Here is a 23299-nt window from a genome sequence, read left to right on the forward strand (position 1 = left end):
GTAGTGTCAGCTTTGAGTGTTTCCTATTTCTCACCCTTGCCATTTGAGGAAGATGTAGAAGAGGAATACTTGATATGCTGGCTCCACTTGGCTGTGCCTTGTGACTGGTTGGAAACAAGACTACAGCAGTGTGTAATATTGGGGTGGTGTGGGGAGGCAGAGGATGAAGGCAGAGACAGTGTCAGAAAGGTGTGGAATCAGATGTAAAACTGATGGTTCTGTGCTATCTCCAGTATTTGAAGCAGTAAGCCTGTGTGCACCAGTTGCTGGGGAACATGGGTGGGAGGGTGCTGTTGCACCATCTCCTGCCTTGTTGGTCCCTGGCCAATGGCTGATTGGCCACTGTGTGAACAGAGTGCTGGACTAGATGGACTCTTGGTGTGATCCAGCAGGGCACTTCTATGTTCTTATGTAAAGCATCCTCCAGTCATTGGTCCTAAGGAGGGGAAAACTTGGGTCCTGGGATTTATAATTGTCGATGTATGTAAATAGTTTTTTATATTATGTACGATATTGTATTTTTAAGGGTTTTTATCATTGTAAACTGCCAAAAGAGCTTTGCAATGGGGTGGTACATAATAAATGAAATGGACCAAAATGAAAACTGCATTTCATAGTCCGATAGAACGCTGCATCTGGGTTAAGCCTGGGGAGGGAGTGAAGGACCAGCTGAGAGGAGATCCGACACACCATCCCATATAAGATGTCCCAAAGCTAGGTGACTTTTAATGGTAACTCTTCTTCCAGGCAAGTCACATACAATAGGGCAACCTTTTGCCCTCCAGATGTGTTGGACTACAATTCTTAGCATGACCCAACCAACCATGTGCAAATGCATACTTTTCACACTGTCTAGCAAATGCAAAGAATCTACAAGAAACAGCCATTCTATGGCCACAATCCTGTGCAAATCTGCACAGTGACACGGTGGGACTAACTTCTGCCTAAAATGTTGCATAGGATTGTGCTGCAGGAATCATGAGAGTTCAGTCCATATGGCCTGTTCCATCTCTATTGCGTTCCGAGCTATTTCCCACCAGAGAAATGCATACCTTTAAAAAGTCTGCATCAGTCTTGCATTGAACAAGAAAAAAGGTATGAACTACGTAAGTGCTACAAGGGAATCAACAGTGTATGATGGCTCAAACCTGGCCCCGCTTTGGGGAATTTATTTTTTTCAGATACCAATATGAAGAATAACAAATGTAATATTTATTTATTTATTTATTTCATTTCTATACTGCCCAATAGCTGAAGCACTATTTTTAAAAAATCAACTACAACAAAACTATTTTTAAAATACATTACTAAAACAATTTTAAAACTACAGTAACACTATAAAACAATACAAAAAGCAGTAAGATGGAGCAGCATATGATCAATTGATTTAAAAGCCAGAGTAAATAAATGGTGAATAAAGGCATTTTCAGGGGGCAATGGAAACACACCACATTTTCTGCCTCCTAATTGCACACTGGAGGGTTTTCCAGAGGGTGGTTGCTGCCACTGAAAAAGCCTGTCTTCGAGATATTACCTGGCTAGGGTGACCATATGGAAAGGAGGACAGGGCTCCTGTATCTTTAACAGTTGTATAGAAAAGGGAATTTCAGCAGGTGTCACTTGTACGCATGTAGCACCTGGTGAAATTCCCTCTTCATCACAACAGTTCAAACTGCAGGAGCCCTGCCCTCTTTTGTATCTGCTCTTCTCTAAGTCTGTGCCCTCCTGATGTTGTGAACAACAACTTTCATCATTCCCCCATCATGGGGTGTGTGTGAGGATGATGGGAGTGGTTATTTAACATTCCAGGAGGTTGCCAGGTTGGGAAATGCTGCATTCTGGGATTTCCATGTTCTCTCTCTCTCTTCCACTTTCTCCCAGAGCATGCTGGATAAAGCTGTAAAACAAACAGCTGAGGTTGCCATCCCACTAACATTCAATGGGGTTTACTTATGAGTCAAGAGATTTAGTCCAGGTTGCTCACCGCACTGCACTGCACGTTTTGCAATTCTGAACGGCTGCTCATTCTGGTCAGCTGTGGGTTTTCTTTCAGGAAACAAGCAGAAGATCATTTGTACTCATTTTGGTGCAACAAGCAAATGGTTTCCTCTGTCAATCTGAGCACATGAGGAGGAACCAGAAGGAAAGGGTGGAGTCTCAAGTGCTTCATGTTAAGTTATTGTCACGTTGAAGTCACTTTAATTCGGAAGAAGCACAGCGTGGGGAGAGAAACTGGCGGAGTTGCACTTCAGTTGGGACTGTCTTCTTGACAAAGCTCTACAATGGATACTTGTCCAACCAGTAAGTGATCTTCGAAAGAAATAGAGGCTGTGTTTCTTGATGATGCCTTCTAGTCAACATGCTATGAGGACCTAGAAGTATTTGTCTCATGGGTGCATCACTAGCCTGAGCAAAGTACTGAGGAGGAATGAGACAGCAGGGGGTCTCCCGGGTTGGATTTTAAGACTTACTCAATCTTGTTTGGAGGATTTCTTGCTTTACCTCCTAACCTCCCACCTCTGGTATCTGTTGCCTAAAAGGGAAACAGTGTCGCTCCTGTGCCATTTCATTATTTTGTCATATTTGATCATGGGTGGCCTTGATATTACTTGCTGATTAATAATAGAGGGATACAGATCCTATTACACAGATAAATAAATACTCACCAATAGGAGTCCTTTCATGTCCTTTGGGCTATGCATTTATCCTTGGGGGCAGGGTGGTGAGAAAGAGGACAGTGTTCCTGAACCTTTAATAGAGAAGAGGGAATTTCTGCAACATTCCCATGCAAGCTGTACCTGCTGAAATTCTCTCTTTAAAAATTCTCTATTAAAGTTGTAGGAGCCCTGTTGCCTTTTGCATCTACCCACCCCATTTATGCCTAGGCTGAAGCATATCCTTGGTTCAGCCCATTTCTGTGTCATTTTCTGATAATGGTGAGTAGACCCAGCCTCTTGGAGAGGAAGGATGACTTCAAGAAATAAATCAGGACAAGGGAAGATATTGGAAGGAGGGAAGGAAGGTCAATCCAGAAGATTAAGAGCTGTGTAACTATTCATTTTGGTGTTTACATGGGAATGCTGTTCAGAGATGCAGTTTGTGCCTTGTATAGAAGAGATGGGGATTCAGAATTGAGATCTTAACAAACACATTTGAAGTATCTAAAACCTGATGAGGAAAACACACAGCAGGTTTGTGTTGTTGAACTCTCTGCTCCTGAAATCCATTAAAATCCATTCCATTAAAAACAAAATATCCTGTCTTTCATTCAAGGAGCTCAGGATGGTGCACAACATGGTTCTCCCTCCCATTTGATCTTTACAATAACCCTGCTGAGAAGCAGGTTAGGCAGAAAGATAGTTACTGGTCCAAGGTCACCCAGTGACATTTGTGTCTGAATGGAGAGCTCTCCAAGTCCATCACTCTGACTACTACACTAGACAGGATCTAGAGGCAGGGTAGCAAAGTTGGATGCAAGGGGGGGGGGATATCAAGGACTCAGCTGGAGGAACTTTCAGTCGGTGTGACTTGATGGAAGCAAAAGCTGCAACTGCTGAAATTCCCTGGTTCTAAACAAATCCAAAAGGTACAGGAGATGTGTTCTCCATTGCATCTGGGAAGCTATGACAGGTATTGTAATAGCCAAGTGTATAGTCAAAGCAGAGGGGTTCTTCAAACTATTGTTTAAAATTTCTGTGCAAATGAGGAGAGGTTTTCCCAATCCTTTTCATTGCCAGAAGCTGGGATTCAAGTAAAGTGTTAGCAGTGTCTCTTCTGGGTGTGCTGTTGCCTGCATTTAGATGATAAGGTATTGCTGTGGTGATGTTAGTTTATTTTTTCTTTACTGTTGATTAGTTTTGAAGTGTTGTTTTTTTAATCCTCTAACTTAAACAGTTGATTAAGCTTCACAAGTCTCATGTAAGTTGGGATGCATGCAATACAGAATGATTACTGCGCTCAACATCTAAGGTCCTCCTCCAAGTGTCTAGCCCGAGGGAAGCTCAGAGGGTGGCAACAAGGGAGAGGGACTTTTCAGTGGTGGCCCCCCAATTATGGAATGATCTCCCTGATGAGGCTTGCCTGGCGCCAACATTGCTATCTTTTCGGCCCCAGGTCAAGACTTTTCTCTTCTCCCAGGCATTTAACAGCATATGCTGATTTTTTTTAACTGACCCCAGAATAGTTGTTTTAAATGGATAATGTTGTTTTTATATTGTTGTCTATATGTTTCTGATGGTTTTTTTTTACATTTTGTATACTTTTTTTTTAATGTTTACTGTTTTTAACTGTTGTAAACTGCCCAGAGAGCTTCAGCTGTGGGGCAGTATATAAATATAATAAATAAATAAATAAATAAATAAATAAATAAATAATAAAATAAATAAATAATTAAATTAGAGGGTTAAAAAAAACTTGTAGGAAATGAATAAGAGAATTAAACTCATGTGACACCTGGCCACAGTTTAAAAAAGGAGGAAAGATTCACTTTATCTATCTATCATCTATCTATCTATACCATAATTTCTAACCCAAGTGTTTAGAAAGTATGTGTGTGTGGGTACATGCATATATGTGTACACACATGCACACAAACATGTATGCACATGTATACACACACACACACACAAATATATAGCCAGGTTTCCATTTTATGTCGCCACTCCTTGCAGGACAATCAGGCAGGGAATAAACATCTACTAATCAAAGCCAGACCAAGACATTTTGCTGCCTGGGGCAGAGCAGCAAACAACTCTGCAACCCAAATCAGCTGCCTGAGGCAGCTGTCTTAACCTGCCTAATGGTAGGGCTGTCCCTTGTGGGGAGTTCACCAAGACAAGGGAGGGGTGTATGACTCTTAGGGCTTGCCAAAAAGTTATTTATAGTGCATGAAGTTATGCTTTGTATGGAAAAAGTGGGTAAGGAAGCATCCCATGAAGCTGATTGGTGAAAGATTGAGGTACTTCTTCATACAGTGCATAGTTAAACTATGGAATTTGCTACCACAAGATGTAGTGATGACCACCAATTTGAATGACCTTAAAAGGGAATTGGACAAATTCGTGGAGGAGAAGGCTATCAATGGCTACTAGTGCTACTGTACTACCTCCAATATCAGAGGTAGAATGCCTGTGTACACCAGTTGCTGGGATCACTTTTTTATTGGAGAATGTGTTGACACTCCAACTCCCAAACCTCCCAAGCACCTATAGGTAGCTATGGATGACTGGGAAGGGTGAGTCATGACTGGTTGTCAAGGGAAAGCCACCCATTTATTTATTTTATTTATTACATATTTATACTGCCCAACAGCCTAAGCTCTCTGGGCAGTTTACAACTAAAACCCATGATCCTTCCTCATTCCCTTTGGCTGTGCATAGGGCTCTCAACAGATCATTATCTTAAGCCAGAGGAAGTGGGAGGCTGCCACCCATTTCCTCTCCAGACCTAAAAAGAATGACCCACAGTTCCTCAGTCTTTGAAGGGAAAAGATGAGGGACTGGCCAGTACTGTTACCCCCACTAAAAGGTGGGCAGCTGTGTCTTGGTTTTCAAGGGAGATGCTAGATGCCTTCCCACTGATGGAGATGGATCAAGTTTGGAGGTGCAGGATCTTCTGCCCACTTTCTCTCTCTCCTAAGAAAGCTAAGGAGCTAGCAAATTTGATTTAACAACTGAACATGTTCCCCAAATTTGTATCCATAAATTGATTGCCAAGAACCATAATGAAATGAAAGGACATACATTACACTCACTAGACTTGGGTTATATGCCTTTAAACTGGGTTTCCCCCTTCTTCTTCCAGTTCTACCTTTCCATGTTTGACCATTCCTTTTCTTTACCCCTTCTTCATTTCATCCCCAGTGACTAGCCAAGTAAAGCATCTAATGAACGGATGCATCCTTGGGTAACTATGGTAGCATTTAAAACGGAAAGTAGTCAGTGTTGTTCTGCCCCCAGTGCAATCCTATGCATGTCTACACATAAGTCAGCCCCACTGAGTTCAATGGGGCTTACTTACAAGTAAGGTTTTCATAAGGTTACACAGCCATATCTGCCCCTTCCATAACACTAGAACTCAATGAGTTTTGCAATGAAATTGGTGGCAGATTCAGGGTAGTGGAGAAAGTACTTCTTCACAGAGCAGATAATTAATGTGTGGAATTCCCTGCCTCAAAGTATGATGACTAAGAGAGCAATCCCATGGCCCCTAGACAGCATCTGGGGTGGGTGCGGAAATACGATAGACACTGCTCTGACCAAGCTTCCAAGTTCGGAGCCTTACGGGCACCCCCATAGCATTGCACCATGACTGAAATGGCTTTAAAAGTGGATCAGACAAAATTCCTGTAGGGTAGATCTATCAACAGATGTTAACCTTATAGTTAGATGGAAGCTTTTAATCGTTTTTCCCAAGTGGGTAGGAAAGATTATGATGCGTGTGTATTTTCATGATCACTTCCTGGTGAAGTTTAGACAAGGGGTGGGCAGAAGGTAGATCAGGGTGTAGCGGTAAACATCTGAGTGGCTTGCCGTAAATCAGGAAAGCTTTTCAACTCCCAACAGCAAAAGCAGAAAAACAAAAAGGCTTTTTTCACTTCCTATATTTGACTGCTAAAATCAGCAAAACATGGGGTGGGTGGAAAACAGCAGTAGATTTGTGTGTGAGGCGATCTGTGCATGAAGTCCAGCTCTGGTGCTGAAAGTTGAGCATTTGCTTCTTAGTACTATGTCCAGCTGCCTCAGCCACTATTTTGCATCTGGCTCTGGCTGATGGACCTCTAGGGTTCCTGTGAAAAACAAGGTAGATCCTATAAGCCCAAAGTCTGCTCATCCCTGATTTAGGCCATGTCTACACCAAAGGGTGTAGAGGGAGGGACGGAGGGAGGGAGGGAGGGAGAGGATTGTGGTCTATATTTAGTCTCTTTGAGTTGAGGAGCATGCAGAGAAGACGGAGGCATATGGGTGGGGCATAAGAGAAAGAGGACTTTTTTTTCAAACTTTGAAATTTAGTATGAGTTATCTTCAGGCACACTGCCCAGGGTCTCTATAAAATAAATTTCCAAGTGGTGTGCTGGATCATGCATGTAAATTTGTGTGCACAGTGCTCAGTTTGCCATTTTACATGCTAAGAAGGCTTGTCAGGCAATAACGTTTTTCTAGTACATCTTTTTTTTTCTTTTTTTTACTTAATTGTATTTCATTTATTTTCTGCCTTTCCTCTAGGAATTAAAAACATCTATCTATCTATCTATCTATCTATCTATCTATCTATCTATCTATCTATCTCATCCTCACAACAATCCTGTGAGGTAGGTTAGGCTGAGACATACTGATTGAACCAAGGTCATTTAGTGAGAAATGAGAAGCATTTGCTGGTCGTCTTCAGGCAGCTGAATGGCCTGGGCCAGCACCGGCTCTGACCTGGTTCACATGTCACACTAAACCAAAGTGGGTTGTCACCATGAGTGGTTGCAAGGTGGCTTAATGTGATATCTGATTCTGAACCCTCTGCAGCTTTTCCATAATGGATTGTTTGTTGCAAATAAGCCATACTGATAACCAATAGCTTGTAGTGGGGTTGTTTAGGGTGGCTTGTTGCGATATCACAGTGGGTTGTTTAAAATAGCAAGAGAGCATCCTGGCAAGAATGGCAAAAAACCCTGATTGCTGCTCCTCATGATCTCACTAAATATTCCCCCTCTCTACTGCATCTTAAAATTACACTAGCCACCTTATTCCTCCGTTTCAGTGACACCTTTTTTTTTTTTTTTTACCGTTCGGAACAATTTGTACAATTTAACGTGTGTGTTTTTCCACCCTCAGGAAGAATTGCACACGTTTAACACCAATTTTTTTCACCTTCGGGGAGATTTACACAAATATAATTTTATTTGTTTTTAAAAATAGGGAAGATTTGTGCAAATCCACTAAAATGCAGTAACTTTCCCAATTTTCACAAAGCTCTCTGAAAGTTTTTAAAAAGAGAAAAGATAAATTTGCACAAATCTCCCTGCAGGTGAAATAAATAAATAAATTGGTGTGGGGGGGGGAATCTAGGGGGGGAAATGTACTCTGCTAATGAGCACAAATGCTCTCTTTGGTGGTGTAGCAGGGTAGGCTGCTGAGGTTGTGCTGCAAAGGCCCATGGGAAACATGATGGGAGCTTGAGGGAGGACTCTGGAGGAAACAAGTCATGGCAAATGGCAGAGTGGCTGATCATCTGGCAGAAGTAATATGGGTTAGCGTGCAACAATCAATCCACCGTAGCTTATTTTCAGGGTGGCTTATCGTAGCATGCAAACTGACTGTGTGCATGTGTGTCCGTGTCCCGTCCCGTCCAGCTTTTGTGCCTGAAAGAGGCAGTGAGTAAGTCTGTGTCTCTTTCTTGAGTAGTGAGTGTGTACGTGGGTTTCTATTTGTCTTCGTGTGCTGTACACTGACAAAAGGGAAGATAGAGATTGTTTTTGGTTCTCTACAATGGATGAGATATTAAACTTTTGCTACAGGGAACCACAGAAGATGATTTCCACTGAAACAGGTAATACAAATATTTTTGCATGATTCCTATTCATAAAATAGCTTTCTTCAACTGTGTGTATCTGCATGCACCCATTTTGCGTCTTGAGGGAAGTAATAGGAGCAAATATAGGGAGCCAAATGCAGATGCCTAGCTCCAGGATTCATCATGGCCTTGAGTTGACCTTGCCTGACCAAGTTGGAGGAATACTGAATACACCTCCCTGATGACATCTAGCCATGCCTCCTAGACATCACCCAGCTCATTCTAAGGCCCCACCCCTGTCTTACTAGATAGAACCTTATATCAAGACAAACTATTTGTCCATCTCATCCAATATTGCGTGGTACTGGCTCTCCAGGGTCTTCCTGGGAAGTCAGAGGTCTTACACATCACTTCCTGTCTTCTCCTTTTATGTGGAGAGATACCACAGGGATTCATCCTGGGATATTCAACATGCAAAGCATGTACTCTACCATTGAGCAACAGTCCCCACCACTATGGTTCAGCATTATGTCTTCTGCCGTGGCTAGTCAGTCACCCCAGGAAGCTCATAAACATGATGTGATGAAAACACCCATATCCTGTTCATCCCTAGTATTGGGTGGTTGAAGGTAAACAGTCAACTCATTTACATATAGGGATGGGCAAAGAAGTGACATTTTGCATTCCCAGATTCTCTGAACGTAAAGTTGATGCTCATCTCCTTCGAGTTCTGCATTTGCTTGCAATGGCTAAGGATGTCGTGGATGCTTGACTGGGTCCAGATGTCCGACAGGCTCCCCTGCATCCATCCCCCGGACCCAGTCAAGCACCTGGCAGTTGTCCACCTTCATCCAGGACCTCCGTTGTGGAGGCTCCTGAAATTTCACATTTCCCCCATTCTACAAATGGCAGCTCAAAAGGCCCCATTTACACAAGAGTAAAGTTGTGAATGCTCTGTTTGCACTTCTACTCTTGCATAAATGGGGCCTTTACAGCCACCATTTATGCAGTGGGAGGAATTAAGTAATTTCTGAACCTCCATGAGAGCGGAGGGACTTGCGCTGTCGTCGGATGAGTTCCATGTGACAAAAGGAGCGCACACAGTGCTACTAGCAAGGGGCGAATGGCAGCAGCAGGGTGTCAAATTGGACCCAGGTGACTTCGCCGATCCCATGCAATCGATGTTTGATTTGTTCAGACAGAAAATTTGTGCAAATCAAATATGATTGAATGTGCAAAAATGTGAGTATTTTTCAAAGTTGCGAAACTTTTCCCATCTACTAATGTGTGAAATTGGACATGTTCTGAAACAGTGTGATTTAAAATGGTGTTTTTTCTGAAATTTGCTCAAATTTTGAATGCAAGTGCATGTTCGCGAATTTGCAAACATTTTCAGAGAACATGTTCTCCTGCTCACACTGATATTTTGGCTGTGAACTGAGCATGCTCGACTGACAGCGCAAACAAAATTCTCATACATTCCTGTTTGCAAAATCATATGTTCTAAAGTACATGTCACATACTTTGTGCATCCACTTGGCAAAAGGTGCCCTGGACAAGATGTGTGTTCTCGCTATGTGGGGCGGAGATTCTGCCTTTCTTTTGGATTCTTGGGGATGGTCCTTTGGATTTAGGCATCTTTAATCCCATATGAAGAATGACTTCTGTTGTTCAGTGAGAAGCAGCTAGCACTCCTTCTGTGAAATGGTCAGCAGCCAAGGTTAATTTAATCCATTGCTCAGACCTGAACTTTCCTAGAATGCCTCAGCAATTTCTCAAATCAATTATTAGGAAGTCTGAGCTACAACACCTCTTTTTTGAAAAACGGATTGCTGTCAGTGACTTATGATCCCTTATTGCCCTCATTGATCATCCATCATAAATGACAATAGTAGCATTGATAACACAAAAATGGCAGCCTTTGTCTGGGCTCAATGACACTCACAGACCTTCTGTTCTCACCATATTGTTGTACAAGTATAGCAACAGTTGAAATTAATCTTTATTTATATAAGGAGCAATCCTATGCATGTTTAGACAGAAAAGAAGTCCTACAACTCCCAGCATGCACAGGATTGCACCCTTAAACACCCCTTTCAAGATATCCTTTGTCTTGGCTGTTTATGTTTCTCAAACCCAGATATACACTAAGCAGGATATAACACTTTGAAAACGTTTTGAAGACTCTATGGGGAGTGTGTCCTGGGCCTCAACAGTTGTCACTACTTTTATAAACCATTTTAAAGCAGTAGTGTAGATCTTGTCTTCCTAACATGGTCGAATGCAAAAGAGGACAGGGCACTTGAGAGACAGAAAGGAGGATTTAATCAGCCTTATTATCCTCCTCTTTTAATTGTTCACCAACATGGGCTCTACTTTGATGTCTCTATTCGAGTTCAGCTCTGCTACTCTGTGTATTTCCACAGTTTCCTGCAAACTTTGGTTCTGTTCTTCCCAGATCATAATGTCATCTATGAAAAACCTTCGTATGTCAGTCCTCCAGAATGTGCAATTTCCCCCTACTGAACTACCTTCAGTTCAGAATGTAACTCAAAGAGGAATTTGCAAAAACGATGCCTTCCAAAGGAGGAAGCTGAAAGTGCTCATCTCTGCACATTTTGTGTCCTGGGGTGCTTTTGACCAAAAACAACAAAAATATGCAGGGTAGAAAAGTACTCTGCCCCAGCTAGCTTTCCAAATAGTTCTTCCCACATTAGAGATGGAAAATGCCTGCTTCTGACAGGGTCTATTTTGGGGTCAAGCTATACATGAAGTGTTTCCTCTTGTATTTATCCAGCATTGATCAAAGCATTTATCTACTCCACAACTCTATACATTTTCCTTGCTTTCTGGTGCTTTAGGCTAGATCTTCACCAAGCAGGATATAATACTATGAAAGCAGTTTGAAAACAGCATATGGAATGTGCCATGGGCCCCAACAGTTGTCAGTGCACTTCAATACGGTTATAAAACAGTAGTGGAGATCTTGCCTATGCTTCTTAAATTCTTCTGTATTATTTTGCACCTAGAAGCATATTCTAGGCTAGAGGAATGTACAGCTGGGTTTTGCCAGTTATGTCGATAGCTTCCCTTATATACTTGTAAAATGGTTTGGTTTTGCAATCCTACACCAGCTTGCCTCTGAGCTCAATGGGACTTAGCTTCTGAGCAGTCATATATAGGATTGCCCAGTGAGAATGTGTGTTCTACGTCCACAGTCCAGAGGAGGTCAATTAATAAGACATCAGCACTTGTTTAAGCACTCATGTCTTTTGGATTTCATGGAGACTTATGTGGCATTCAGCCTTTTTTTTTAGATTCAGCAGGGGTTTTCTGACTTCTAGTCATTTAACAATACTAACAACAAAGGGCTTTGGGGTGGGTCCTACTTTAAGATGCTAAAACCAACACAGCAGGAATGAGGGAAGACACACGCCAAGAGTTGAATCCAAATTTTGTCATGAAATCAATGGAACAAGTCAGTCATAGAATCATAGAATTGTGGATTTGGAACAGGTCACAAGGATCATCTAGTCCAGTGGTTCTCAACCTGGGGCACTCCAGATGTGTTGGACTGCATCTCCCAGAATGCCCCAGCCTGGCTGGGGTATTCTGGGAGTTGTAGTCCAACACATCTGGAGCGCCCCAGGTTGAGAAAGGCTGATCTAGTCCAACCTTCTGCAATGTGCAGGAAAACCAATTAAACCATCCATGAGAGGTGGCTGTCCAGCCTCTTTTTAAAATCTTCCAGAGATGGAGAACCCGCTCTGTAGATAGACTGTTCCACTGTTGAACAGATTTTACCATCAGGACGTTTTTCCTGATATCTCATTGATTTCAATGGGCCTCCACATGACTAAATTTGGATCCAATCTGGAGTGGATTTTTGACTCTAGTACCAAAAAAGCAAATGCCTGGGCTGAACGTATGCTCAGAGGCACCACATTTCTTAATTGTAAGTGTTTGTCTATGGGTCGTCATGTTTTTGCACCAGGCTTTGGTGGGACCTTGAGGTTTCAGTAAAAAAGAAAGAAAAAAAGCATCCCCTGTTCTTTGTCCTAGCCCTTCCAGTTCCCCACCACCACCACCCCACCCCCAGATCTAGGTCATTGCTTCCTTTTTGCTGACCATATATTTAGCAATGCCCTTTCATGTGAAATGTGACAACTAGAGAAAGAGTTTCCAGAACACATGGACTGGATTTCCTCTTTCTGTCCAGACATGGGAAGATAAGGTGAAACCTAAAATAATGGTGCAACACGGCAAATGTATTTTAAAAGATAATAGTAGGGATGGATTAATGTATCAGTTTTGCTTTCTCCCACATTTGCAGTTTTTAAATCACTTTTCTTTCTTTCAATCCCATATATGAAGAAATGAACAAATGTTTGTAAATGCTTATCAAAAGCAACCCCCTGCATTGGGCAGGGGGTTGGACTCAATGGCCTTATAGGCCCCTTACAATTCTACTATTCTATGATTCTATGAAATGAAATTCTCAACCATCGGCCACCAACCAAGTTCTTGGCTTGGAGGGGACCATATTGTACCTGCCGGTCATATAGGTGTTAGGATGAGGAGCCTGCAAGGAAAAAGAGGTGGCAACCTTCATGTAGCCCCACAAACGTGGTTGAATACACAGAGATTCCAACCTAGACTTCTACAACCTAATCATTTCAAAGCCCTGGACCTGGATGGATGGATCTGCCAGTGTGGGTTTCTCCCAGATTTGAATGGTTTTAAACCCAAATTCTTCTGTGCCATCAGTGAAGAGATAAGTAGCTATAGATGCTACTCTAAGCTGTGTTCAGATCCTCTTTTATTCTTAGGAAATTGGGTGAAAAGGAACATTGTTTTTAGGGTCACTGGAGCTGGTGTAACTTTAACAAATAAACAGGGAAATTCTTTCTCTTTGGGCCTGTTCAGACAACACACTAAGTCATGGTTAGGCCGCTAACCACTTTGCAACAAATGTTTAGTGAATGTGTTTAAACCATGGTTAGGTAGCCTCCATGGTTAGGAATGGTTCCCATGACATGCTAAATCATGGTTCACATGACACACTAAGCCATAATGTTTAGCTCAAAATGCTTAACCACTGTGGCTTAGAGTGTTCTCTGAATGGTCTCTCTCTTTTTCTGTGTGTGTGTGTGTGTGTGTGTGTGTGTTTGTTTGAAAAAGAAAGATGATGATGATGGTGATGATGATGATGATGATGATATAAGCTGCAATTTACACACAAAAAAGTTTGTCATCTGAAGTGGCCTGCCCCGTTCTGTCTCCTGCTACAACTAGTCCAAATTCCTGCTGAAGAAAAAAAATTGATTTGCAGCAATGGTTGAATTCTAAGCCCAGACTGAATGTCCAATTTAGCCTTAGCAAACACCACAGCCTTCATAGCAAGATGACAACCTTGGTGCTGCGGATATGTATTTTCAGCTACAAGCAGCGGCTTTCCATTTATTGTCAGATTTTTTCCGAGAGCTCTGAGCAATCTTTATTTAACGATGTAGTTGTCAACCCCCCTTTCCACCCAGCTGAGACCGCTACTTCTTTTTTGCCTGCAGTGAATCATCCTATGGTCTTCTCATCTCTGACATCATCTACCCAATTTCCTAACAATAAAAGAGGAACTGAACACAGCTTAGAGTAGCATCTATGTGTAGCTACCAGTTGATAGTAAGACATCCATTGCCTCTTTTAAAACCCACTGCTGCCTTTGTCACACTTAAAATCGGGATAGTACAGCCACCCAAAGGGTTATTTTCACAGAAGACTAAGTTTCCAATTTAGAATTTGGGCCATTCTTACAGTTTTACTTGTAATTGTTTATGCATGGCCATTTCAACAAAATTCGTATCAAATTTGGGCACTGCAAATTTGGCCACTTCATTGGGGAATGAAACAGCAGCAGAGCTAGTGTTCTGGGAGTGAAACCTTTGGGAGTCTGGAATGAGAGAGATGGAGAAAAGATTGATATGTGCACACCAATTATCCAAGCAGTGAGGTTTCAAGTATCCCAGTATGTATTCTGAGATTTGATTTCCTTTAGGGTGGCCAGAAGTAAAAGTGGACAGGGCTTCTACACAGTTGTGCAACAGCTGAAATTCCCCCTTTGACAAAACTATGAAAGGTGCAAAAGGTCCAGCCTCTTTTTAGGAACATAGGAAGCTGCCTTGTATAGAGTCAGACCATTAGTCCATCTAAGCCAGTATTGTCAACACTGAATGGCAGGGTTTCAGGCAAGATTCTTTTCATAGCCCTACCTGGAGATGCCAGAAATCGAACCTGGGACCTTCTGCATGCAAACCATGCACTCTACCACTGAGCTACCACCTCTTCCACAGAATGTTTTTCCTGACCACCTGATGAATGAAGTCACTGAAGCCTGAAGTCATTTTGTAATATGGACATCTATTTAGAAAAATAGAGGTTGAACATAGATTCACAGCCTGATGCCCCAACAGATGCTGCTCCTCATCTGATTTCTTGGAGGGGGGCACTGCCCAGTTTCTTCAGAATCTCAAGACCTTTCCTCAATCCCCTTTCAAAAGCTCTCTTCTTCCAGAAAAGTCCAGCTTTGGGAAGCAATCTCCATTACAAGGAAAAATCCTTTTTCACTTTGCCAGGGCCATCAAAGTAATAATTAACAATCCTACTGATTTTCATAACCCTCCACTGAACAAACCCCAATCTTGAAAGCCATAGAAACACTAAGTTGGAAGGATCAGCCAGGTCAACAACCCCGCTACACACACACACTCTGGGCCTTGCTAGACGAGGCCTTAGCGTGCCTTGAGAGCCGGTTTCCCTGCTGTGCGTCCGCATGATGCACAGGGGAATCTGACCCCAGGCCGCACTGAAGCCTCCTCTAATGCGCCATAAGCGAAGTCGCTTATGGCATGCCTTTTCCGCAGCTCCGGCCCGAGGCCGGGGCTGCGGAACGTCTAGAGACGTCTGTGGCTTTTTGCAGCTACTCGCGAGTAGCCGCAAAAAGCCACGGACTGGCACAGCGCTCTTACGAGCACTATGCCCATCGGGCCAGGGGCATCCGGGGGGGAGATGGGGGGATGGCGGAGGGAGACAGATGCAACACATGGGAGGGCGAGGGGGGCAGAGGGTGACAGATGCGACACATGGGAGGGCGAGGGGGGCAGAGGGAGACAGATGCGACACATGGGAAGGCGAGGGGGGCAGAGGGAGACAGATGCGACACACGGGAGGGTGAGGGGGGCGGAGGGAGACAGACGCGACACACGGGAGGGCGAGGGGGCGGAGGGAGACAGATGCGACACATGGGAGGGCGGAGGGCGACACGGGACGGGGATGGGGAAGGAGGGTGGATGGGGGGGCTTAAGTAAAAAAAAAACCCTTACCTTGTCCGGACTCTTCGGGCCGCACGTGGCCCCTTTAAAACAAAAAAAATGGCCGACGCTGCAGGGCTTCCGTAGTCCCTGTGCGTCGGCCATCTAGGAGACTGGGCTGTGCGCGCTAAAGTTAGCGCACCGTCGCACCGCCTCCCTGCCAGCTTATCACAGCAGGTCTAGCAATGCCTTCTCTCTCTCTCTCTCACACACACATCTCATTATATTGGCAGTAAGCCTGTACACCATTTGCTGGGGAAACTGGGTGGGAACGGGCTGTTGCACTGTGTCCTGCTTTGTGTGTCCCTGGTGGACAGCTGGTTGGCCACTGTGTGAATAGAGTGCTGGACTAGATGGACCCTTCATCTGATCCAGCATGGCTCTTCTTATTCTCATTAGCATTCCCTTTCAATCTCTTCATCTTATGTTTGCTCAAATCCCCAAACCACATTTGAACTCAGACAAATTTCAAGAAAACTTTGTGGGGTCTGTGGGAACACTACCTGGAAGACCAAACTGGAGAAAAGTATCAGTGGGCAGAAATGCAGAGCAGTGTAGAGTTGTTGTTAGAGTGTCAGACTGGGATTGTGGGGTGGGGGTGGGGAACCCGAGTTCAAATCCCCAGTCAGCCATGAGGCTCACTCAGTGACCTTGGGCCAACTGCCATCTCTCAGACTATCCAACCTACAGCATTGTTGTGAGGATAAAAGGTGTGGTGTGGGCTTGTTTGTTGCCTGGCGCTTCTTGGAGGAAGGGCTGGTAAACAGTGTAATAAAACTCCTTCCGGATCATATCCTTATCACACAATGAGTTTCAAGTTAAGAGTAAAAAGACTGCTTTCTTTCAGACCCATCAGACTTGAATGAGGCTGAGGAGAACGAGATAGAGGTCATCAAGAAGCACAAGATCGAGTTGCTGGAAGACATTAAGGTAGGGACTGTGCCACTGTTCTTCTATAGATGATCCAAAGCATTGCTAGAATTATGACTGCTCTTTTGAAGGATTCAAAGTCAATTCTCCCCTCCAATTCTAAGCCCTCCCGCTGAGATGCAAGAGGTCTGCCATGTAATCCACAAAGCTGCATTCAGCAAATATATATCTCTTCACACCTGAAGGGAGTGAGAATGCTAGGAGCTTTCCTCTAAGCTGAATAAGGCTAACTAAGCTAGGCAATTGCCCTTTCAACTAAAAGGGAGAGTTTCCCACACAGTCCAAGAGCTACTTTCGCACATGGAGGGTCTTTTTGGAGAAGTCTTAGTGAGTGGATAGCCTCTCATCTGCTCTCAACTCGGCTTACTTGATCCTGCAGTGGACTCTGGGATCTGTCAACTCTGAAGTCCCCTCTCACTTCGACAGAGTCTGAGTACCCAGAGACCAGGGAAGGATGAGCGCTGAGTCATTAGCATTCTCTCGAATAAGCTCCTGGGAAGAATCCTCCTTGACTTCTGAAGAGTCTTGGATCTCCTCGCCCACTTCCTGTCTTAGCTGCTGCTGCTTCAGGTTCTGAGTCTGATTGACCTCCTGAAACCTTTTTCTCCACACTAGAGAGAACAGGCCTGATCCTGACAGCATCCTTAGTGTTGACGACTATGTTCCTGGTGAAAGAGTCTTGTTGCTTGAAGACCTGTGTTTGACAGTTGCTACCCCAGCCTTCCCTAACCTGGTGTCCTCCAGATGTGTTGGGCTGCAGCTCTTATCATTCCTGGCTATGCTGACTAGAAACAATGGGAGTTGCAGTTCAACACAAATTGAAGTCACCAGGTTGGGGAAGGCTGCTCTACTTGGTCTCTGATAGGGACGAGCAGATCAGTAAAATTCATCAAAGTTCCCCAAATTCCATCTTCAGTCTCATTCTGAATTGAGTCTGTATCAGATTGCAAGCTTTGATGTGTGTGTTTTAACCTGAAAATCTCTGCATATTTCCCCCCAAAATGTATGCATCAATTGTGCACATCTTTGAAATGAACATATTCTTCTCCCATTCATTAAACTGTGTTTGTGTGCATTTTTCAAAAGTATGCATTTTTTCACGCACATTTTTCAAATGTAGCCATGCTGTGAAATGCATTTTTGGGGTGGTCCACAAATCACATGATACACTTGGAAATGTACAGACTTCGACTGCAGATTGAGTCTGAGGCCTTTGCTAGACCAGGCTATATTCCGGGCTGATACCCAGGATCGGCCCTGTGTGTCCAGATGACGCACAGGGGATCCCAGGCTCAGGAAGGGATCAACCCTCCCTGGCCCTGGGATAAAGTCTACCCCTTTAAGCCCAATTTTTCCCGCGGTCTCGGGCTGAGCGCAAGACCACGAGTGTGTAGCCCATTCCATGGCTTTTCCCGGCTCCGCGCAATTTCTTGCATGTAGCCAGGAGAAGCCGTGCATGGGACGCAGCTTTCTAGGAGCACTGCGCCCATCAGGGGCAGGGTGGTGGGAGCGAGGAAATCAATTTTTAAAAAAAAAACTTACCTGAGCGCACGAGCATTCATGTGCATCGCCCCTTTAAAATTGAAAAAAAATGGCAGACGCGATGGGTCTTTCTTTCAGCTCGTCACGTCTGACATCTAGACTAGGGTCACAGCCTGCGATAGTTGCATCACAGACTCTCTCCTCCTCTGTCGTGGATTTTAAGGTAGGTCTAGCAAAGGCCTGAGTCTGTGTTCAGTCCAGAAGGTGCGAACTAGGTAAATCCTGATCAAAAATGAACTCAAGTGAATTTCTCATACATCCCTAGCTTCTGAATCCCTTGGGGAAATCACTCTCTCTACACAGATGTATAATCGTAATAATGGTAAGTGACTGCAGGCAACTGCTATGAGGATAAATATAACAAAAGGTGGGACGGCACTTACTGGAGTGGAATCCATGCTACCAGTTTCTGGCAATAATGTTTGCTAAGTGCTTCAACTGCTTCACTTACACCCAACAATAAAAATAAGTATGGGTTCCTTTCAAGTGTGTGTGTGTGGAGGGTGAAGTAACTGACGGGATGCCAGCATCCATTTTAGTAGCAAAATGCCCCCCCCCCATCTGTGCAATGCCTTTCCAAGAGAGATCCACCAGTCATCTTCCCTGTATATATTTAGATGTCAGGTTAAGACTAGGGTTGTATGGATGTTGTTTAATTCATTCCATCTGGGTTTTGTGGATTGTCAGGCCTCATCCACTCCATTGTCTGCTCATTGACTGATTTGGGTTTCTCCCCCCACCCCTCTCCTTTTGTGCACACAGACACAAAGATGGTTACACAGCAGAGGCTGAAAAGAGATCCGAGATGTTTAAAATGTGTTTTTTTTTAAAAAAAAATGTATATATTAATGTACTTCCCAGCCCCGTTCATATTTTTTACAACCAAATTTGCATAAAATTCCAGAATGTAAAAAACAACCCCACAAATCCACAGAATCTATGCAACTCAGAAGAAGCTGATCAGCTTTGAAATCCATGGGTCAGATTCATATAAAGTTATTTGAATCCAATGTGGATTTACCCAACATCCCTAGTAAGACCCATCTTTTCCAGCAGGCATTTAATCTTTGTTGCTTTGGTTATTAAATTCCTGGTTCTTTAATATTTTCAATATCTTTAGTGTTTTAATCATAGAATCATAGAATAGCAGAGTTGGAAGGGGCCTACAAGGCCATCGAGTCCAACCCCCTGCTCAATGCAGGAATCCACCCTAAAGCATCCCTGACAGATGGTTGTCCAGCTGCCTCTTGAATGCCTCTAGTGTGGGAGAGCCCACAACCTCCCTAGGTAACTGATTCCATTGTTGCACTACTCTAACAGTCAGGAAGTTTTTCCTGATGTCCAGCTGGAATCTGGCTTCCTTTAACTTGAGTCCATTATTCCGTGTCCTGCACTCTGGGAGGATCGAGAAGAGATCCTGGCCCTCCTCTGTGTGACAACCTTTTAAGTATTTGAAGAGTGCTATCATGTCTCCCCTCAATCTTCTCTTCTCCAGGCTAAACATGCCCAGTTCTTTCAGTCTCTCTTCATAGGGCTTTGTTTCTAGACCTCTGATCATCCTGGTTGCCCTCTTCTGAACACGCTCCAGCTTGTCTGCATCCTTCTTGAATTGTGGAGCCCAGAACTGGACACAATACTCTAGATGAGGCCTAACCAGGGCCGAATAGAGAGGAACCAGTACCTCACGTGATTTGGAAGCTATACTTCTATTAATGCAGCCCAAAATAGCATTTGCCTTTCTTGCAGCCATATCGCACTGTTGGCTCATATTCAGCGTGTGATCTACAACAATTCCAAGATCTTTCTCGTTTGTAGTATTGCTGAGCCAAGTGTCCCCCATCTTGTAACTGTGCATTTGGTTTCTATTCCCTAAATGTAGAACTTGGCATTTATCCCTATTAAATTTCATTCTGTTGTTTTCAGCCCAGCACTCCAGCCTATCAAGATCACTTTGAAGTTTGTTTCTGTCTTCCAGGGTATTAGCTATCCCACCCAATTTTGTGTCATCTGCAAATTTGATCAGCGTTCCCTGCACCTCCTCGTCCAAACCATTAATAAAAATGTTGAAGAGCACTGGGCCCAGGACTGAGCCCTGCGGCACCCCACTCGTTGCCTCTCCCCAGTTTGAGAAGGTTCCATTGATAAGTACTCTTTGAGTCCGATTCTGTAGCCAGCTGTGGATCCACCTAATAGTTGTTCCATCTAGCCCACTTTTAGCTAGTTTGTTAATCAGAATGTCATGTGGTACTTTGTCAAAAGCTTTGCTGAAGTCAAGATATATGACATCCACAGCATTCCCACAGTCCACAAGGGAGGTTATCCTATCAAAAAATGAGATCAAATTAGTCTGACAGGATTTGTTCCTGACAAATCCATGTTGGCTTCTAGTAATCACTGCATTGATTTCAAGGTGTTCACAGATTGACTTCTTTATAATCTGCTCCAGAATTTTCCCAGGGATGGATGTCAGACTGACTGGTCTGTAGTTCCCAGGTTCCTCCTTTTTGCCCTTTTTGAAGATAGGGACAACGTTAGCCCTCCTCCAGTCGTCCGGCACCTCACCCGTCTTCCATGATTTTGCAAAGATAATAGACAAAGGTTCTGAGAGTTCTTCTGCTAGCTCCTTAATTACTCTTGGATGCAGTTCATCAGGCCCTGGCGATTTAAACTCATTCAAGGAAATTAGGTGTTCTTTGACCATTTGTTTATCAATCTCAAACTGCAATCCTGCCCCCTCAACTTCTGCTTCACTTTTTCCAGGGGGGTCATAGACCCGCTTTTGGGAGAAGACTGAGTCAAAGTAGGAATTGAGCACTTCAGCCTTTTCTTTGTCATCTGTTATCAATTTGCCATCCTCATTAAGCAGTTGAACCACCATTTCTTTCCTCTGTCTTTTACTACTCACGTATCTGAAGAAAGCCTTTTTATTTCATTGTGTTGGCATTTTCATTGTTGTATGTATTGTTTTAGTTCTTATTTTAGTCGTTGTTTTTATTGTAAACCACTCAGAGGGAAATTTCCCACTGAGCAGTATATAAATTTAATAAATAAAATAAAGTGCAGCAGATATTTGCTTCCCCTTCCTTCTCCTCCCCCAATTAATTCTCTTCCTCTTTCTTTCTTTCAGAGGCTAAAAGAGGAGATAGCTCAAGTATTTGAAGAGATCGATAGTTTCCAGCAAGCACAAACAAGGTGAGAAGCCAACCACATCTGAAAAGTTCTAGCCACATAAAAGTTTGCTCTTCCTCTGCAGCAGTGGTGTAGTGGTAAATTTGGAAGTGCAAGGAGCTCATTGTGACAGGCGCCATAGCCATGCCTCCAGGTAGAAGCCATAGTCAAGTCCCCAAGAGACACATCTCCAGCTTTTCTATTATTTATACTGTACACAAAAGATCTAACACACTCTGCTTAAGAACTCCAACATCAAACACAGACTTCAAAAGCAAACCAGCAAACCACTAATAAAACCTCACAACTAAGTTGATGGGGCAACAAATTTAAGTGAAATGGTGGAGCGATGGTTGTGTACATTGGTCCTGATTACATCAGGATATGGGAGTTTCAGGATATCTTGCTGGAAACCACCAAGTATCGAGGAGGTAAAATCAGAAGGCTGCTCTTCTTCAATCCATTCTGAATTCAGATCTCACCTTTGTATTCCTAGAAAAATGGTCCAGAAGGACAAAGATCTATGCATTGGACGGAAGAAATTTAACATGGATCCTACTAAGGTAAGATCAGGAGTATGTGTATTTTGTACTGTATGTGTTGAGATTGGTTATTAATTGTAAGATTCAGGATAATCTCAACTTTCCTTTAAAAAGAAGCAAAGCTATTGGAAGAGAGGGAGAGAGGGGGGAGGGAGAGGGGGAGGGAGATCTGCATTAGAGACATTATTGCACCGATAAGCTTTATCCAAGGGCATGTCTACACCGGCCATTAAGTCTGGGCTGGTCTTTTGTGGGTCCCTGTGCATCCCTATGATGCACAGGGAATCCCAGGGGCAAGTGGGGATGGCCACGAGCTTTCCATGGGATATCAGGAACTGTGGAAATCCCATTGTTTCCCGTGGTCCTGAGAGCATCCTGCAGATTGTGGGCATTGTAGCCACTCTTCTGTTCCTCCCTGTAAGTAGTGGGGCTCTGAAAATGGGGATGGAGCTGTATAGGGAGGCTCCGTGCCCATGGGGGTGGGGGTGGGGGAGAGCAGGTTCTTTCTTTTTTTACTTAGTTTTTGGTGGAGCACAATTGCGCTCCATCTCCCCTGTTAAAAATAAAAATAAAATGGCATCCTTCTGGGATGTTGCACTGCCATTTGGATGCTGGGGGAGGATCGTGGAGGCAGGTAACAATCCTGATAAAAAACCCAAATGAAACCCAATCTGAAAAGCACAAATAAAATCACAAAATGGCAACCAAACCTGCAACATCAACCAGCCGCAGAATTAAATAACTTAACTTCCATCAACTTTCATTGGGTTTCAAAAGCCTTCAAAAACGCAGGGACACTTTTCACTGACAAGTCATATTGCTACCTGGATTATGACATGATCTTGACTACGGAGGCTGAGAAAAAGCTGGTGTGGTCTTCAGGGTGCATTTTCCCTCCTATTAACCCAAACTCTCTTGCTGGGCCAAATCAGGGATGTGCAAATCAGCAAAGCTCAACCTTGCCAAAGTGCTCCAAATCCCATCATAAATCTCGTTTTAACTCAAGTTTGTATCAGACAGTGAGCTATATTTTTCCCCCATGGGAAAATCCATCCATATTTTAATGCATAATTTTTACAAAAGGAAAAAAAGAGTTACACTCATCTTTGCATTAGTCTCCCATTGATTAAAGCCTATTTGTGTGCCTTTTTTAAAAAAAAAAACCTGCATTTTTTCATGTGCAGGTCTCAAATGTATGCATGTTGTCACACATGCGTTCTTTGGTCCACAAATCACATTGCATGCTCAGAA

At 43.5% G+C, this 23299-nt stretch overlaps 1 protein-coding gene across 1 annotated transcript in view; it reads left to right on the forward strand.

Annotated features, from left to right (window-relative positions):
• The first annotated feature begins 2214 nt into the window (after positions 1 to 2214).
• Positions 2215 to 23299, forward strand: part of CYTH4 (cytohesin 4) — a 49498-nt gene continuing 28413 nt past the window's right edge. The window contains exons 1-4 of the mRNA XM_063134588.1: positions 2215 to 2301; positions 16714 to 16796; positions 21466 to 21530; positions 22003 to 22069. Of these exons, the coding sequence (XP_062990658.1) occupies positions 2283 to 2301; positions 16714 to 16796; positions 21466 to 21530; positions 22003 to 22069 (234 nt within the window). The 5' untranslated portion in view covers positions 2215 to 2282. The remainder of the gene's footprint in view (positions 2302 to 16713; positions 16797 to 21465; positions 21531 to 22002; positions 22070 to 23299) is intronic.

The sequence above is a fragment of the Elgaria multicarinata genome, chromosome 9 (genome assembly GCF_023053635.1).
Source record: "Elgaria multicarinata webbii isolate HBS135686 ecotype San Diego chromosome 9, rElgMul1.1.pri, whole genome shotgun sequence".
In the NCBI taxonomy this organism is placed as follows: Eukaryota; Metazoa; Chordata; class Lepidosauria; order Squamata; family Anguidae; genus Elgaria; species Elgaria multicarinata.